This window comes from Thermobia domestica, chromosome 14 (genome assembly GCF_964235325.1).
Source record: "Thermobia domestica chromosome 14, izTheDome1.hap1.1, whole genome shotgun sequence".
In the NCBI taxonomy this organism is placed as follows: Eukaryota; Metazoa; Arthropoda; class Insecta; order Zygentoma; family Lepismatidae; genus Thermobia; species Thermobia domestica.
The window spans coordinates 116,045,366-116,065,908 of NC_137467.1; the positions used below are offsets into that span (position 1 = coordinate 116,045,366).

General features: G+C 32.4%; 1 protein-coding gene across 1 annotated transcript in view; it reads right to left on the minus strand.

Moving 5' to 3' along the window:
• LOC145670291 (protein O-mannosyl-transferase TMTC2-like) overlaps window positions 1–20,543 on the minus strand; it is a 700,866-nt gene that overhangs the window by 449,351 nt on the left and 230,972 nt on the right. Inside the window, exon 2 of the mRNA XM_081738753.1 lies at window positions 13,045–13,888. Within this exon, the coding sequence (XP_081594879.1) occupies window positions 13,045–13,888 (844 nt within the window). The remainder of the gene's footprint in view (window positions 1–13,044; window positions 13,889–20,543) is intronic.

A 20,543-nucleotide genomic window follows, 5' to 3' on the forward strand; every position in this document is an offset into this window, starting at 1 on the left:
CAAGACAAATGTAGATGGCGCTGAGGGCATGGCATTTTCGTGCAAGCGAGTTTTGGCGCCAACCTCATTTTGTTAGTTTCTCTTACGTGGTACATTTTCCTCTTTACAATAAATGTTCATTGCTTGTATTGTAACAATAGAATATCCTTTTATCTCTTTGCTTTTCTTAGAGTCACAAAAACGTATGGGGTCAAATTGAACCCATCTTGGGCGTTTAAGTAAAACTTATATCTTGGTACTCCAAGGGTTAATCATTCATCTCACTTAGCCTAAAAGCCATAATCTTGGGATGTTAAATTAAGAAAATGTTTCATTCTTTCAATAAAGGTGAAAATGTAAAAATATTTTTAAAGGATTATAGAATTTTATAGCTTGCCTTTTGAGATTTACTTCAAACTTTGAATATATTGTGTATTTTGTATAGGATCATTATCAATATGCAGTCTTTTGGTACAGGTCAAATAAAGGTATTCAAAAAAATATGGGAGTATGGATTATGTAAGTGTAAAAATCATTGCTTCAGCACATTATAAATTTACAACTTTTATTTATGAGGACAAAAATTACCCCTGGAATCCTTCTGAATTTATCTCTGGTTCTAACACTCTATGATAGAAAATTAATTTTACTATTTGTTTTCATACAAGGTGTAATTTTGAAACTGTCCAGATTAGTGTTATCTTTATATCTTTTTTCTAGACATAATAACTGTAACACGTTATTATATTGCAACATCATTTTAATGGATTTATTTTAAAGAACTGAGTTTACCTGTGAGGACAAGGTGTCTATAGCTTAAATGTACCAGATATACGATCTTGTTTAATAAAACCTGCTCTCCCCTCTGCCTCTGAAAATCCCTGTATTGTTATTGACAGATGGAATTCAATCAAAGAATAAAAATCGACTTTAACTTTCAAGTGAAAGTATTAAAATGTACGACATGCGGTTGCAAGACAATAAGGCTAGTATTTCTTTAACAAGACGAAACTAAAGTATTAACAGTAGCACCCATCTTCTTCATAACTTAGCAACAATAACTTCCGAAACTGCGTACTTATCTAACTTGAACATATTCGTGAAGAGATTTCTTACGAACAGGACAATAAGAATTATGATAGTACATTTCAATTACAAACGCGGCCGCTTAAACTCGTTGCTGGTAGCGGTAGAGACGCCCTAAATTTGGATAAGATACTGTATCTTCCTTAGTTTGTAACATTGGTAACTAAATGTGATATTTCACCATATAAATTTGAAATATGTAAAAACCTAATGTAATGTCACATGCCACTTGAAGAAATACAATCTTACATTGGGTTGATAACCTGTAAAATCTGGAGGTATTTCAGAGTATGTCAAACAGTGTACCCTTGTTGTTAGTTTGCATTATATAAAATTTCAACGTTTTGTATCATTAGTTTTAAAGTCACAAAGGTGTTTCAAGATAAATGGTCCACCCTATATATAAAGTGCCTACTAGGTATCAATATACCTAGGTAACTTTAAACCTATCAAATTATGCATTTACAAAAACGCACACACTTTTACTGCAAATCGTTCCATAAAATGAATATTTATATTTATTTATTCACTTTCTTTCGTGATTTTGAATTCTCAATGTATTATTTGTATTTGACATACAATACATTGTATGTAAAATGAAATTTAAAAACATTGAAATCGATTATACAAATTAAACACTTTCAATATTGGTGTAATCTCGACAAACAAACACTCAAAGAAATTGTAGACGGTATACATAGTGATTCTGAAAGAGGTTCTTATATACACATTATATACCTGTTCTAAGCTCAACTAATTTCTATTAATGTGTTAATATGACTATTTGATGTTTTTCTCGGCGTAGTATATTTGATTTGGAGTTTGAATTTAGTGTTTCTTTCGGCAACAAGGCTATGAGACATATACCTACAGCTTGTCGTGTGACTCAAACCCCATTAACTCCCACTAGAGACCTAGTAGACTTAACTCTTGATCGTCATTCGTTGATTGATTTAAGCTTAGCATCATTTTTCAGCACCGAGGCTATACGACATGAACCTACAGTTAAGGTGGTATCTACCACCTAGTGCGTTAAAATTTAAGGAATTTATCACTGACGATCATATAAAGTATTACATAAAAGTTGTTTATTTTCCTCCTTCTCTGTAATTCCTCAATAATATAAACATAAGACAATTTAGAAAGAATCATATGTAACTGGAATTTGTCGGCGTTTGTAACAGAAACCAAATAATTTATCTACCGAAGTTCTACTATTAATATATTTTCCATTGTACAAGTTTTGCTTTTAACAGACTTCAAATCTGATTTAAACTACTCGCTGAGCAAAACAATACGTTTATTGTAATAAAAATAAAAATGAGGAACAGTTACAACAACTATTCACTTTGGCTTCATCAGACAAATCAGAGTCATAGTGTCTGATGAAGCTAAAGTGGATGGTTGCCGAGACTGTAACACATTAATATTTTTATTACAATCAGAGTAGTTTAAATCAGATTTAAATTAAGTATTGCCGTTCTATTGTGCGTAGTGGTGATAGAAGTCAAAATACTATAGTTAGTCGGGAAGTACAGAGAATTGTTTTATTTAGTATTATTATACAGAAATAATAAACCCATAAATAAAACTGCTGTATCTAATACTTAAGCTGAATGTACAAAATATAAATTAAAATTTTATATTCTGTATCAGATTGTGATTATTGTTATTATAATGACTATATATTTACGTTGAGTGTCAGAGTTATTTAAGAATTAGACATAAGTTTCACATGAAACTTTATAGACTCTGATTTCTTGAATATAAGGCTGTGTGAGCGGTTTGTGGTCGCTCTATGAAATAGTTTTTTCCACTTATTTCTATATATATTTAATATATATTTTTTTCATAAGTTACTCATTAACATTGACTTATAATTTTCCACTAGGATGAGACGAATCACGATGCTGTAAACTAGAAGTGAAAATTATCTAAACATGTATCAAGGAGAAATTTCCTGATTATGTACTAGGACGTTTGGTATTTAGCTACATTATCTTTGTACGTAAATACACAACTTAGTAATGATGTATATAGTTACTACTCAGCTACATGATGTATTCAGCTGGAATGAGCTTTAATCAGCTGAACGTCGCACAAATAACTCGCAATTCTATTGTAGAATTTGACACTAGAACCGGATAATCCAAACTAACAAGGCGTGATGAAGTTGTCAATTTGGATAACCTGATAAAGTTCTGGTATCTACAGTGTTTCTAACCTTGACAAAATTACCTTACTTCTAACCATATGCAATCTTGCATTTTTTGTCCTGGTCAGGCACAGTATTTATTATTTAGTGCGAAAGAACACAAGTATTAATTTGAAGGCAATAACGTTACATGTATGTAGAATTTTTTTCTTCAAATGTAGAGGTTCATCCTTAAAGATTGGAATCCTAACAAGCAAGTAATAAAAACGCTTGTTAGGAGGTAATCTCTATAGCGAAATACTAGTATTAAACACATATATCAGTTAATGCTAACAAATTATTTCTTGTTACTGAAAATTTCTAAATCGGTTTGATTCCCTTAATTTTGTAAATGCAAACGCAATATTTATTTCCATATCGCAGAGTGATACTTTTTTAAACAATGCAGATGGATGATAAATTGAAGTGAATGATAATGGAAATATTGGTGGAATGAACCTAGTAATGAAAAATGGATGAACTTCAAGGAAACCTTAATAAGAATAATACTCACCACAACCTCATCTTAGTTGGAGTTTGAATCAGGAATATTTGACATCAGAGGTGTGGGCTCTACCATTAACTCTTTATTTCTTCTGTCTTGAGTTTGTTTTATGTAATTATTTTTATTTTTTTCCTCTTCTAAATTACATAAATACACATATAATTTTTATTTTTTCATTTCTTTGCCTTTAAAATTACTGAATAGTTTCATGGTTCATTTTCTCCTGGATCTCGTTATCTGAAGCTCACGGATTATTTATGTAAGGATTTTTAAAGGAGCAGATCTACTTTGTCAAACCAAGAAATGCGGAGCACTTCAAAGGAAACAGGACATTCTCTGTTGGTGAAATTACTCCTTCCATGCCATATAATGTGTTTCTAACCTATGTGAGCATTTTGCCTCTGGTAGAAACAGTTGGGAGGTCATTTCCAACGTTTACAATGAGGTTTTGTACCATGTAAATATTTTGATAGTAAATGTATTCTCTAAACGTGGTTGTAATAGGAAATTCAGAACTACTTATACCAACCTAAGAATCTCTCTGAGGTTGGTAATTATACAGTGAAATTATTTTGTTTACAACTGTATAACTAAAGAATTATATTAACGATAATTTCTATACTTTCTCCACCCAAATATCCGTAAAAAGCAAATTATTTTAATAATGCTATGAAACCGCTGTGTTCTGATCACTTCTGTTCTGAACAAAGTAAAACGTACAAGTTGGTGTTGCCACACACTCTAACACTATTCCTTTCATTCTATGTACATTAAGAGATAAACGTGGATTTGGTATATTTTTATAACCTGAGGAAAATTAGAAAATTTAGTGACATCTGCTGGAGCTTTGTCTAATGTGAGATCTAATCATAGTAGTGATTGAACATTAATAAAGAATAATTAACTAAAGCAATTATTAATTCAGCTGTGCTAATTTATACAAGAAGTGAGTGGAGAGTAGTATACAAAGCCTCTGTTTGACGTAGTGTTCTATGTCACTAACCAAACACCTTTGAAGGAATACATAAATAGTATTGAATTATTGAAGTGATTACGCAATTCTTGCTGTTAGCAACAATTAAGCAGAAATAAACGTTTATAGAAACTATTGAACTGTTTAGTTGACTTTAAGTGAATTGAGCTACGTAGTAATTTTTGAGTTCAGCCTATAAATTTTCTAACGTATTATAAGGAGTAAATAAGTATTAATTACTGATTTCACGTATGTTTATGGATAATAATTTTTCGGAGAAATATGCATTTCTGAATTAAAATGCAAGGATTCAGAAAAAAATTACTTCAATATCTACTTCTTTTTGCCTAGAAAGTTTTTGGATCTTTCTTTTTTTAACATTTTAACGTTAATGGAAAATACACATTCTATCTTTATTTTTCTGTTATTACACGAAACATCATTTAATTATTGAATTCTGAAGAGTATGAGAAGTTCAGTAATCAAGGATAATCTATCACTAGATAGGAAAGAAAATAGCAGATCAGTGAACGAAGTGGACATTCTAGTTAGAACACATTGTTTTGTTTAACTATGGGAGTAATATTCTACTACAGAAATGTGTTAATGAAATTTTAATAGTGTTTGCATCAACTGTTCAGAAAATATGGTAATAAGACTTAGCGGCACAAAATCATCATTTGGAATGTATACACAAACTAAATCTCTAGTTACAACTTCAACCTTTTCGGAATGAAAGACATCTTTATATAGGAAGTTACGCGGAACAAGTATATATACCTAGATCCGTAGCATTTGTCTAGTCCTTTAAGATTTGAACGAGAGAAGTTTAACCCTTTAACCGCCATGAGCATCAACGCTATACCTCACCGTTTTTATAAATTTCTGCCGCGTGGCACTTATGGATGCGTCACACTTTTTTGTTTCCGAAGATTATACACATGCAGTACGCAGAATCATTCCAAATAAAATGAGAAAAATCAAAATTACGTTTTTTCCCCAGGGATATAGTCTTTGCTAATACATTGTGGCAGTTACAAGGTTAAAAACGCTATACCCAAGCTTCCTATTTTATATATCTTGACATGATGTAAAGAAAGGAGGAATATAATCCTTACATAATAAACTTTTACTATTGTTAAGCTAATATTATACTCAAGATAACCATTTTGGTATATTTTTTTTTAAAATGATGACATAATTTACAAAGAAAGGTAGAACACATATCAAGGACACACAATACTAACAACTCATATTTCGTTTTCTTTATTGAATACAAGTTTAAATGTTGGAAAACAATTTTTATACCATTAGTAAGATTAAAAAGATAGGGTAGTAATTTGGAAAAAGTTGACATTTCTACGCTAATATTTTATCTTACTAATGGTCTAAAAAATTGTTTCTTCAACATTTAAACTTGTATTCAATAAAGAAAATAAAATATTTAAGTTTTAGTATATTGTGTCCTTCAAATGTGGTCTACCTTTATTTGTAAATAATGATCAAAAGTTCTATTAAATTTGAAGAGAATGCGAGACCTAAAGATGTTAACAGGTTTAAATAATATTGAAACATTATTTTCTATAGTCCCAATACATAATAATTTGAGCAATTACAATCGAGAAGAGGCTAATTTAGAAACGTTACAAATAATTGTAAAAATGTGAAGTTTTCCCAATTTCAACAAACTAGATATTACGTGACCGGAAGATACAAACCAATTTTATCTCTTTTTTACTCCTCTTTAGTCTTCCCAATTCGCAACTTCTACGCTGTATTATGACTTGAAAAAGCAATTTTTCGGCTCACCCTAATGTATAACTTTCAGGAACTTGATGTGTTGGTTAGACAACCAACATGTCCCTTCAGATATGTTTGGTTGCACAACTTACACTAATGGCCACAAATGAAATATTAGTTCGAAAATCAAAGATAATCAGATCCAGACTGAACACAGGACTCATAGGCAGTTCCTTTTAAATCGTAGAATTCACTACTGGAAAACAAAGATAATACTTTGAATAAGAAATTATAAGAAGTCCAAAAAGAAAATATCCTTCCTTTTCAAAACAGCCAGTTTTTTATGGTAAATAAACCTTTGTCCTAAAGCAGTAGGTGTTTCTCAATCCCTAATCAAAGGATCCTATCTATTATGTGTTTCCAATCGAATACATTGCGCTTCTAAAAGTAAGAAGATAATAAGAAATACAGCTGATCAAAGAACTCAAAATATGAATAGAAAGGGCAAAGAGAAAGAAAATTGACTGCCAGTAGACAAATGTTGAATTAACCTAAATTCATTAATCTTGTTTTCAAAGCCATGCACATAGCGGATTTTATTTCTCGTACTAACTCAAGCACCAGTTCTTCGCATGAGGAGAAGGTATATGTAATATATGATATTTAAAGATAAAGAAATCAGTGATATAAATAAGGAAGGAAGAGCATTGTTTTGAGCGCTACTTCTGTCAATGTGAATGAAATATATAAATACAGAAGAGAAACGCCCTCGGCGTTGCTCCTGTCAGATATCGGATCGGCTGTCATGTCCCGTCTTGCCTCCACTTAAGCTCAATATTTTTCTTGACTGTCACTCATCAGCTTAGCGACCCCCAAAAACTATGGACTCGACACTATATCAATGTGATCGAACACGTAATTTTTTTTCATGTTCTCCCCAACCGTCATGACGATGGTCTCAAAAGAAGGACTTGGGTAGCGTCCGGAGTGTTGCTATTTATCTCAGCAATCCGAAAATCTACGAATTTGACACTAATATCGGTTATTTTGAATGTGTTGTTTTTCAAGAATCCCCAACCTCTACGACAATGGAAGTTAAAGTTGGACTTCAATGCCTTGTGAGTATTACAGTTCATCTCAGCGACCCTCAGAAACTACGAATCTGACATTAATATCAGGCGTCACGGGTATTTATTGTGTCCCTTTATGTATACATTTATAGCATCAATGGTCTCCCTATTAGACAAAAAGAACTTTGTGCAGGATTAACTATAGTAAAGATCTATCTATGTCCTAAAGTTTTGACTGTATGTTACTTCTTTTTATGCGAAGAACTGATGACCAGAAGACAAATACACAGATACGCACATTATTTTATTAGTAGCATAGGTATCTGTAAAGTAAAATAACGCATTCCTCCCTTGTATTCCAATGGTTATTAAGTTTCTTTGCAAAACCAATTTCAAATGCACATAACAAAAACTTGAAAACATTTGAAAAAGACAACATTTGGTGGAGCATGAAAACGGAAAGTTTTGTTTTTGCTACGAGCGAAGATAGAAAGAAATATATGGTGATTAAAAAACAATTAAAATCAAGGTTTAAATTTATTTACACGTTTTCTGACCTCTACGTCCCAAAGAAGCATTTTCTGGATGCCAGGTGTTTTGTTGATTCGTCTCGACATATCTATAGAATTCAAAGTATCAGTACCGAGTATTTTATCTTAAGATTTTTAATATTTCATTAACAGCTTTATAATAATGCATAATTAATTTCTGGTGATAAAAAAAACAAGGGTAGTTTTCTTTGTATGAGGTTCTTCGATGAGCCGCGATGGTTCAGGTGGTAGATCGCTCAGCTCTGATGCATGGGGTCCCTGTTTCGATCCCAGCTCGCGCCAAGCGAACTTTGTGGTTTACAAACAGCATGAGTGTGGGTTTCCTCGGGTTTTTCCCATTTCCTTCCACTTTCTTCATTCCATCATTTCATTCATTTCTCATCATTACTGTTTCCTTTCGCCTAGCAGGCATAATCGTGGGATGTAACACTGAAAGATTTCATTTCATGAGGTTCTTCGAAAACCTCTGTTAAAATTTTGTCGGTATTTCATCAATAAATGTTTACCCAGCATGACATGATTTTATTTGAAAGCTCACTAATGGCCATGGGTAGTGTATGTGCTTCTGGCGTGGAAGATTGATGTTTGATACCCGCACGACCTTATGTGGTTCGAATCATTTATTAAGCTGTAGTTACTCATCCTGTATACCCTCGTTGCTCAACAGGACGGTAAACTCAAATTATCCTAAGAGATTCTTCGTGGCTGAGCGGTTAGCGTACGCGCCTTTCACGTGGAAGACCCGGATTTGATTCCCGGCAGGAACACAATTGGTTCGGATTCGACCTTAATCAGTAGGTCCTGTCTCATATAGCCTCACTGGCAAAAGGGTGTTAAACTCAAGACCAAGTGCACAATTTAAATCATCCTAACTATGACTTAAATTGAGAAATAAAGGTCACAAAGTTTACTGCAGTAATCCATATTTTATGTATTAAAGAAATCAGATAATTTAGAACTTTCACACATTCATTTGTTATGATCCCACAAATTTAATTTTATTTCTATTATTCTTCTACTTTAGGAAACAACTATTATGCACAAAGGACATCATAAAAAATCGTATGCTTCAATTGATGCATAATTCATCTGCACATCAAAGATTTTCAGAGAATATATAGATTCTTTGGTAACTTATAAAGGAACTCTAGAAGAAAAATCAATCTACAGCTGGAGGCGCCATCATGTTTGGCTTCGACGAAGCTCTTAAGTGATATAAATCTCCCTCTCCCAGCAACTCTGTATACTTTGTTCTTCCGTCTCTTGTAGATCTACACCTCTTTATCTATCGTTCACCCCGATGGCTCTCACTATTCCTTCTTCTGTCGGCACCAGAGAAGTGTTTTCCTCTGTTATTTATTCAGCGCTAGAAAAAGGCATTTATTAGCAACGAACGGAGACTACAAAAAATAAGAGGAAAAACAAATGCACATCGTAGTTGTTGAAGAGAAATACTTTCTAAATGTATCTCTGTGTGTGTGTTTCATTGCTTCTCTGAGTACATATTACATCCGCTATCATGTAATAAAAAAGGAAGGGAATAAAAACATTTAGAAAATAGATAAATTGCTATCATTCAAACAAAGCACTCTTTTACTTTATTTCGAAAAATAGAAACTATTTGTAACTTTGCGTTTGCGTTTTGTCTTGTCATAAACAGACAAACAAATATTGCTCCATGCTTCATTTATCCATTTAAAGAAAAACGAATTAACATGTCGACAATAGCCAACGAAATAAAAAGAGTATTTCCGTTTGAAGATTGATGTAAATTGAAATTATTATATCCAGGGGCAATGGATATTTGTAATTTGTAACATTGATATTACCTTATTTTCTGTTTTTCATACTAAAGGTAAAAAATTAGGAACGTAGTATACCATATGTTGTGGGGTATATTCAACAGTCTTCACATACCGAGGAATCAAATAATAGTATTTCGATAGCGTAAAGAGACACCATCTATCAGTATCAGTGCCTTATTAGTTAATACCACCGTCTTCAGTTCGGACGACTGGGTTGAATTTTCAGGAACACAATGGTGTACCCAGCAATTTTTTCTACTGGGGACATGAGTTTTTCAGTGGAAGAAACAAGTATTGTTTCAGAATTGGAAAGGACTAATAACAACATATCTAGGTATATGCATATAGCCTTACACATTACGCACATACATACATACATACGTACATATAATAATAATAATAATTATTATTATTATTATTATTATTATTATCATTATTATTATTATTGGTAGTAGTAGTAGTATATTTGTAGTATGTTATACTATTGAAACATAAGTTTTGACAGTATCTGAAGCTAGAATCTTAGGTAGTAGGAATATACGAATTAACTATCAATAAGAAACAAAATTAATTGTGATAGTTCATTTTTGAACTTTGCGTTTAATGAACTTTGGTATAACTTTTTAAAAAAATGATTAAAAAAATATTATTATATGGAAACACTATAATGCAATTGTACTCACATTTGTATGCATGCATATTGTCAGATGAGAGTAACAAAGTGGATGACTAATCCGTATTGCATTAATTATTGCATTTGGAAACATCGTAATTGTTTTGGTTTGTTAACATAGTTTAAAGTGCTTTTATTATTTTTCCTTTCATATTTTATTACAAAAATTATTCATTTGGTATAAGTATTAAACATGTAAGAATTCCATTTTCTAGAGTGGAGAGAGAAAGTAAATCGATTGGCAGGTAAAACGCCCATTTGGCTATATTCTTGCAGGTACAACATGTTATTTGAATAACCAATTAAACTATCTCATAAAAATGCACTAAAATAATAAGAATAATACATGTTCATCGGTTATTTTAGCTACGAAAGTAAAAAGAAATCTAATCAAACATACAGGTTCTTCCTTTCACCACATCCCATCTTATAACCTGAGGAAACTGTCAGAAAAATTTAGTAGATTGGAGACTAATGCATTCTTCTCTAACTGAGTGGAGGGAGCGGATCTCCATTGTCAACGAGAAATTCAAAGCATTCCTTCTTTCTCCTTCTTTCGAACCATGGAGCGAAATTTGACCAAACTTTTGCATTGGGACCCAATATTTCTAAATTTAAAAGAATTAAAAAATTGACTGAAGCACGAAAGACTAATTAACAAAAAGTAGCTCTATTCTCATGTTGGAGTGTCCATACTGTGTGCAGTACTTTCCTTATGTCAGATTGCATGGGTTCAATTCTCAGTGAGAGCTCGTGTGATTCGGATTCCATGGTAAGTTGTAAATTCATGTCTCATATAGGCTTGCTGCTGAAAGTGACTCTAAACTTAAAAGTAAGCACCTAAAATCTTGTAACAAAGAATACTTACTTTTAGACATATAAAAAGATTATAAATGTTTTAAGAGTCTAAGATACAACGGTAGGCATCAAATATATTTTTAGATAGATCCACAAAATTATATATGCAAAATAAAAACAAGCAAAGGCTATCCACCTGTGTATTAACTGATCAGCAAATTATGTTCCATTGACCTCACCGCAAAAAAAAAAAAAAAAAAAAAAAAAAGTACTTTCAATTGATGCATAGAACATTACGCATGTCCTATTCACAGATGAATTCCAGTTTAGTCTCACCATTGATTCTCTACATATAAGAGTCTGGAGAAGGCCAGAAGAACGGTTCCTTCCAGACAAGATTAATGAACTGGGTCATTCCTTGGGTGGAGAATTATGGTACAGGGTGTGATTATCCTGGGATCTCGTACGCACCTTCATGCAGGTATATGGTATCACGACAAGATTATGAACCGAATCTTCGTCTATTTCGGAGTGCAGAGCGGCCTGATTTCATTATAATGGATAATAAAGCACGTCCCTATCAAGCTAGCGTAGTAAATAAATACCTTGAGACTAAGGATAATATACGGTTCGATTGGATGAGTCGATCATTAGACTTGAGATATGATTGGTATACTGGAATTACTCGCCATCACTGGCTCAAGATCCATTCGTGGGGTCAGGACTTAGCAATACTCTAGCCATTAAATGAGCAATATCTTCAGCATGCAATCACGTTGCTGCATGTCCTTCAACACGTGAAGATCACGTACTCAACTGATGTCCCTGTACATAGCCCGTTTTTCTGGTGTGTAGGTGAGCATTCTACAACTGGGACAAAATGAGTTAAGTACCCAATATCATTCTATAATACATCCATTATAAGTTGGATTTGTTATTGAGAAATACACTAGTTCTGTTTGCTTGCAAATACAAACATAAGTATTTTACGTATGACTAGAGCTTTCAGATATTCCTGATCATCTGCGATAGTCCTGAATATTCATAAACTGTCTCACCCTCGCCCAGAATCGTTCGATATTCCAAATTTTCCACTTCCCTTTCAAAAATGAATTAATATTACTCGTGTTTAAATTCCGCTTTTATTCTCATCGATACTCAACAGATAAGAATATGAGGGCTGACCTATTTATTAATTAATTCTTATATTTCAGTAAAAAGCAAGTACATAACTATGAATATACTATAAAAGTTCACATAGTCTCCCGGCATTTTAGTCTAGAAATATGGGAAGCCTACCTATAAATACATTAACTAATATAGCATGTAACTTTACTATTGTAAAAAAATTTTTTTTTAATATTTAAGAAAAGGAATCAAATTATATCTATCAATTCACATCTTCACTTATATTTTTCAAGTGCTAGTTTTGCAATAGTGCAATACAATACAGTGACATCCTCGGGGAGAGTTGAAGTGCATGAAAAATCTGGAAGAATATTAACTGGAATACAAGTCTGCGGTATAGCAGAGAACCTAAGTTCACAAAATGTAATCAATTCTTGTATTTGGCGTCAAATAAGGAAATACAACTACCAGTCTCGAGGATTTTACCTGTTGTAAGCATAACTCAAATAAATATTAGGAAATATACTAAAATCAGAACTTACCTTTCGGAGGGTTTATGGGAATTCCTGATTTGTAGAGACTTTCTTCGTCATGCCAGTCCCTATTTCTTTTTATTGTCCGCGCACTGAAGGCTGCAACAAGCACCAAAAGTCCCAAAACAATTAACTTTTTGTTCACATGAGTCACACGTTTATACACCACATGACATCCCAGACCGATAAGAATACAATAGCCAACTGAAGGAATATAAAGCACTCGTTCCGCTATGACAAAGCCCACGTAGAAAAATAGGTTTGTCGCTGGTAGAAAAGGTATTGTCAGGAATGCCAAACCCAGAAGAACTACTTCTGAGCTGTTTAAATACTGTCTTTTCTTCGATGATCTCACGATAAGGCAATTTGTAAGTTCTGAATTCAGCCGACGATATGTTCCATTCTTTGATAATTTCATCGGATGAAGATTATTATTATGGCACACGTGATGTAACGGAGAATTTAGACTACAGTTGCACACAGGGCACGCAGCAAATCGTTTTCTCCGTCTCTGTAGTATCCTTGTTGCACGTAATGTTACTCGCACCAAAATGTAGTAAAAGAGTATCGTAATTGCAAATCGAGGATCGAACACTGTATTTATCCTTGGGATGGCTTCCATGGACCAGTCAAAACTTAACCATCGAGGCCAAAGAAGAAGTCCCGCATTGAAGACGGGGAGATAGGAGAAAGTAAGGAATCGAGTCCACAACGAGGTGCAGTGAGCTGTTGGATTATCCGAGCGGGCAAATTCGGGTGCCTGCACTCCCATTATGTACAACCTAAACTGCAGGAGTGATGCAAACGTGACTCCAAGGCACGTCAAGCTCTCAACGAGGCAACGGTTCCTCTTCTGGAAAGAAAAAGAAAGAAATGAAAATTAGAAATTTATTTTTGTATTTTAACCAATAAAAATAGTTTAAACCTTAATCATAGTTACATTTATCTCTCACCTTGCCTTACTTTTTACCCTAATTTGAAATAAAAACAGTGACATACGCTGAGGAGGGTTCAGGCATTTAATTTCCGTACATTAAACAAGATATAAAAGATAAAATTTATCACACAAAAGTAGTGAAACGATACGATCTTGGGAGCCCAAAATTTCCCCTTAATAAAATGCTTGACTTATCAACGAAAAAAGATAAATCTCACTTGTAAAAATTTACAGAAACTTAGATACAACTCAGAATAATCGCTTAGTTTATGTAAGACACTGTCAAATTAAAAGTTCATATCGAAAGTAAAACGAAGATTTAAGCGAAAAGAGGGAAATATCTTAATATCTATTTGAGTTGTCTTATTTCAAATATGGAATAAAATAAGGAGAAAGCGATCTGTCTATAATAATGGAAACGTATATGACAAACAAGAAGTTTAGGAATGATAAAAAAAATGAATCAAAAGATTGAGATCTTGCCCAGGAATTTTAGAAATGATCCAAAAAGTGAATCAAAAGGTTGTGATCTTGGCCAATACATAGATTTTTATATCAGGGGCCACAAAATTTATGAACGGCCGCTAAATCGGGTATTGTCATTTTCTACGGAGTAAGCACGTCATACTGAGTTAAGTGATGGTTTGGGTTTGGCCACACTATTTTTAGTTCTTCAGATATACAAGAAAATATTTGATTGAAATATATTGGATCTTTTAATCCAAAAATAAGAACTAGCTTCAAACGTTCAGGAATCCTATCGCGTTATTGTAATAACATCATTATTACATTTCCTTTCAACTGACAACAAAAGTTGTTTCCAGATGTTAACTCCGTAATGCAGGATGTACAAAAGTAAAATTCTATATTTTGCTTGATAAAACACACCGGAAAAATAAAGTACTTTGTAAGCTATAATATACAGTATACTAATCTATCTATCTATCTATCTATCTATCTATCTATCTATCTATCTATCTATCTATCTATCTATCTATCTATCTATCTATCTATATTATATATACATATATATGTGTATGTATTTAAATATGTGTGTGTGTTTGTGTGTGTGTGTGTGTGTGTGTGTGGTCAAATTATGGCGTAGAAAGAAGTCGCCTAGAATTATCTAATCGCGTTCAAAGCCGTTTTGTTTAATTTTCGATTCGAGGGAGGTTGGGTGGTCACACGTTTTGGAGGTTCAAAAAGCATAGAGTATTTCAAATGATCCTCAAGTTAAAATTCCATGTTGAAGATGCTTTGCTCTACTATATTGCAGTTGTATGTTGTACTGTCCATGCGAAAAGCAAGTAGTAAATTGCACACAATAAGATAATGGAAACATCTAAAAAATATATGAATAGGACAACTGTACAAACGAGTTTGTAGTGCCAATGGGAGAAAGCAACTTTTAAAAATTAAACGCTCCAACATCTTACTGAAAGTTTCAGAAAATCGTATAAAACTCCAAAGAAACATTTTTAACAAACTGTAGATGTATTCAATTAGATGCATTAGCCCTTCCAGTACCCTATCATGCTAGAAAATGAAATATAGTTCGTTTCTACGTAAATCAAATACACTTCTAAATGGATAGAAATGTTACATGTGCGACAATAGCTACCAATAATTGGCGCATAAGTTAATCAAATAGCTAGTAAATAATCACAACAAATTTTCTAAATGCGAACTCTGACAAAATGAAAACGTCAATAAATATTATTACATTACTTGTATTTTATTAGTGCATTCTAGATGCAAGAAAACACAGCACGTCCAATGTAAACAATATTGCATGTAATTTGATTCTTCAGAAATGAGGTCAGATTGCTAAATGCTACAAGATATTAAAACCAATAGTTTACTATTATTAAGATATTAAGAACATCCAAATATGTACTTCATAAAATCCCCAAAGTCTGCAAAAGATATGAAAATATTGTGACGCAGAAAACATTTTCGGGAAGTTGATACCCAGTTAACACAATGATTGATTATAGCTCTGTAAATAATATTCCATGAAACGAAAACTTTTAATATCACTCCATATATCTCTTGCTGTTACTATAGAACTTTAACTACCATTAAGTCATGGTAAGAAAATGTTATTATTCCAAGTTTTCTTCGCACAACTTCTTGCAACCATGTGCCCTTTTCCACAGCCTATTCAAAATACTAATTTCTCTTCTTCAACATAGTTTACTCGCCATCACACTAAGTTCAAAACCTACAAACTACTCGCTATAACATTATTCTTTATTTAATTACAAGAATAAATCGTCTTTTGTTAGGATCTTCTTTTCCTTATATCGCCTTCTTTTCAATCTTAGTTGAGTAACTAACATATTTTATTCAGTTACTTCTTCTCAATTTGTAGATACATACAGACTATTTGATATGCTATAAGGAGAATTTACCTGAGATGTTGAACGAACTGAAACTTACATGCATGATTCTTAACTGAAAAATCAAATAATAACACTTTAGACTCATATTAAGTTCCTAAAATTAATTAATATTTTTCACATTTCCAACTAAAGTAAAGTTATTTCATCAGAAACGCTCAAATAATATTTCTGAGAAAGGCAATAATATTATAGACACAAATAGATGAAAAATCAATGAACGTGTGCAGGCGCAAACTTATCTTACATTCAATTAAAGGAACTTCCACCTGAATAAAATTTTAATTGTGATTGAAATTGTGATAGTTGGAACAATATGAAATATACTGAAATCAACGTTTATACTACACAGAATTAATTGTCAATGAACGAAAGTTGCATTGTTTATAAAAGATGTATTACTTTACTTTTACCATTTCATTAGATAGTGTGGAAATATTAGTTTCTTTTTCTTTTCTTAAAGTAACGGTTTAGATTCATTTTTAGTTTTATAAATAAAGAAACCAAAATGTAAGGGTAGTTCTTGTTGAAACAATTAAATTGCCATTTCTTCATTTAGAAGTGTTGTAAACCACACTGTACAGTGAATAGAGAATGTGTTATATTAAAGCAATAACAAATTTTATACCTTTAATGTAACTAACGCCACCTTTGATCTTATTTTATATGGTGTATTTTTAAAAATGTTTCTTTTTTACACTTTCAAACTCTATCATACCGTTTTACAGAACGATGCCCGTAGTCTGGATCACCGTAACAGTAACCAAGGTAAGACATACCGAGTAACATTTTCAAATATGGATTTAGCGTTGCAGAAATATATTCAGTCACCACCTTTATCCCATTACTTTTGTCGGTACCATTACCATTACCATCTCATTACCATATATATTTATATTAAGCAGTCTATGCGTTACGTGAATACACACACGATATTATCACTGTCATCTGTTGAAGAGTTTCATAGTTTAGGTTTAAAGATGGAGAGGATACTCTTTCAAACGAAAACAAAAGCATATCAAAATTTATGTTCTCATGCGAGCACATATCATCGCACGAGAACCAGAGGAACGTAACTCAAAAAATACGGTTTTACTTTTCTTTCTGTTTGGATAATTTTGCAAGCCCCATTTATTGTTAGTATAAATGGAACGTAACGCCATCTGTTCTCTTTGTCAACCATCTGTTGTGATGAAGCTCAATTATCATCTTATTGAAAACATATCTTTCTAAGAAAATAATATTTTTGTCCTCTCGCCTATAAACTTACGAAAATTGAGTTATGTTGCTCTGGTTCTAATGGGACGATATGTTGAAGTACACAATTATGGTATGAAGACTGCCAGCCATTGAGAAGTTTCATAGTCTACTTCCAAAGACTATCGTTAGATCCTTATGGAGGCTACATGGAATTACAAGAATACTCTTTCAATAATAATAATAATAATAATAATAATAATAATAATAATAATAATAATAATAATAATAATAATAATAATAATAATAATAATAATAATAATAATCGGTGGATCTGTGTTGAAGTTATGCGTGAATGTATCTATCTTTTTATCTTTATATATATATATATATATATATATATATATATATATATATATATATATAGATAGATAGATAGATAGATAGATAGATAGATAGATAGATAGATATAGATATAGATAGATAGATAGATAGATAGATAGATATAGATATAGATAGATAGATAGATAGATAGATAGATAGATAGATAGATAGATAGATAGATAGATAGATAGATAGATAGATAGATAGATAGATAGATAGATAGATAGATAGATAGATAGGTAATAAACGGGTTTAATTGAGAACTTGTTCCTTCTTTTGTTTTGAAGTGGGTTAAAAAGTGATTCAATTTACAGAATAAATTAATTTTAAAGAATGATTATATACTAATGTATAATGCTAGTCCTTCTATTGCAGTGTTTTATAAATTGCCTGTATTAAAAATCACTTATACCAGTGGTTCTCAACCTAATTTTTATCACGACCTCTATTTTATCACATCCTCTTGCCAGTGATCGCCTTATAATTTCTGGTTTGTAATAAGCTTGGGTAGGAGGTTTTTAATGTACCTATTGCAGAGATCTCACTAGATCCATCTATTTCTATAATACTAGAATTATTTTCTGAATGGATTAAAAGCAAATTTTGTCAGTTCATTCATGTTACAAATATCAAGTCCGATCCGTCGTACTGTTTCAAAATGGAGGCCGTTTGAAAATTTCAGAACTTCATAACTCGCTTAATTTTGGGTACATCATAAGAAATAAAGTGATTTGTAATTTTGGTTTTAAAAAAACTTGCACCGTTGTTAAAAAAAGTTATTGAGTGTTTTAATTTTCGAGAGGTCGTCACTTTGAGTTAGTTCATATTGTTAAAAGTATTGTTCATTATTAGATTCTAATTATGTTTATCTCTTTCGCTTATCTTTGCGACTCCCATGAAGCCCTCTCGCGACCCCTTGAGAAACCCTGACTTATACAATATCTGATTTAAATATTATAATTTCGGTATGCTAGTGAGCTACAAAACAGTATGTCACATTCTTTATTATTTATTCTTTTCACCTATGATTTAGCACCAGGTAAGATCATCAGTCCAAGAGAATATTGAAGACATCTATACTCTGTCTTCCGTCTTAATAATGAAACACCAAAAGTTATCTATTGTGCAAATGGAAATAGCTCTTAGTGTGTGTTGACCGCAAGCAGTAAGGAAAGGAAAAAGAGATTTGTCCTGCTACATTATGTTTTAGCTTTTAACACTACAACATAACTCAAATCTTCATTTGTTGTCAGCTTGTTGCAAATCTCTCAGGAGGGAAGGAATTCGAGCATATGGCAAAAACAACGGTCAACTATAGCTCAATTAATGCTTCTAGATACCAAATATCTTGCAATGAAGAATAGGAATAGGAAGCGTTAATGGCATCCGCCTTTTTCACATACTCGAAAACAACAGCCATAAAAACTAAAAATAGTCACACCCTTTGCTGTATTTTTGTGATAGACAAGTTTCTCTCTTTCTCCTTTAGATTTATTGATCTCCGAAAGCACTCAACACTAAAAGATGTTTTTAGAGGGTTTCTAAGAAGTGCATATATTGTGTGTGTCCAACGTATAGAGATGAATTTAAAATTAATAGCTTAAAAGTAACATTCTTTGAATAGATCAACATCGAAGTTAGATAGGTAGTCAACTTAAGAGCAATTAAGTATTATATGTCTTATATAAAATTCAGGTTACATACGAATCGAAAACCACGTTACGCAATTGGTCATGTTAAGAGATTTTACTTCTTAAAATTCGTATATTTGTAGTTTGCTAAATTGCATCAATTTGAAATGAATATACGACTACCGTAAAGGCATTACTTTATTGAATTCCATATTTACTGTTTATGTTAATGTACTTTTCATTTAATATTTCAAGTGATATAATTCTTTATTTATGTTACAAATTAAAATATTCACCACCATTTAGAACTCACACAAGCAAATAAGACGAAAACTAAACTTGTCAAAACTAAATTTTAAAGAAAATTCAATACTTTGAAAAGTAGCCTGGTAAATTATGTTTATCAGTCTCCAATCTTTAGCTAACCAAAATCCTTATGTACCACGTCTTTGTGATGCAAATGTTTTGTCATGCGAAATGCGAAATGCTTGTAACAAGAAGAGTATTGTTTGACAGATCTAACAATTTCAGCGGAATCCAGAGAGCGAATATTGAACAGGGCGAGACGGAAACGTAAAATTCAAGTACAAGACAGAGAAACTATCTGAATTTCTCGTTGAGAGTGTCAACAAGTTGTGTTGGTGAATGTTTGACTTGTAAACGTCCTACTAACCCAGATACGATTCGCGCATTCCTTCCATTTGCCTTTAGGCTCGTAGACGAAGAACAAATGCAAGTATAGCGGTTAACTATCTCTTGTTTAGCATGTTGTTCATAGAGAAAGAGAGAGTGAGAGACGCACTGCTACTCTCAATTTCTCTCTTTCTCTCTCCCTCTGCGCCACTATTGGCTCATGTTTCTCTTTTTTTGTTTCAGAATAGGATTTCAGAAGGAGAGCCCTTTGTTTCTGTTTGCTATTCAGATGTCAAGCGCGTTGGTTTGCTCAAAGTCGTTTGT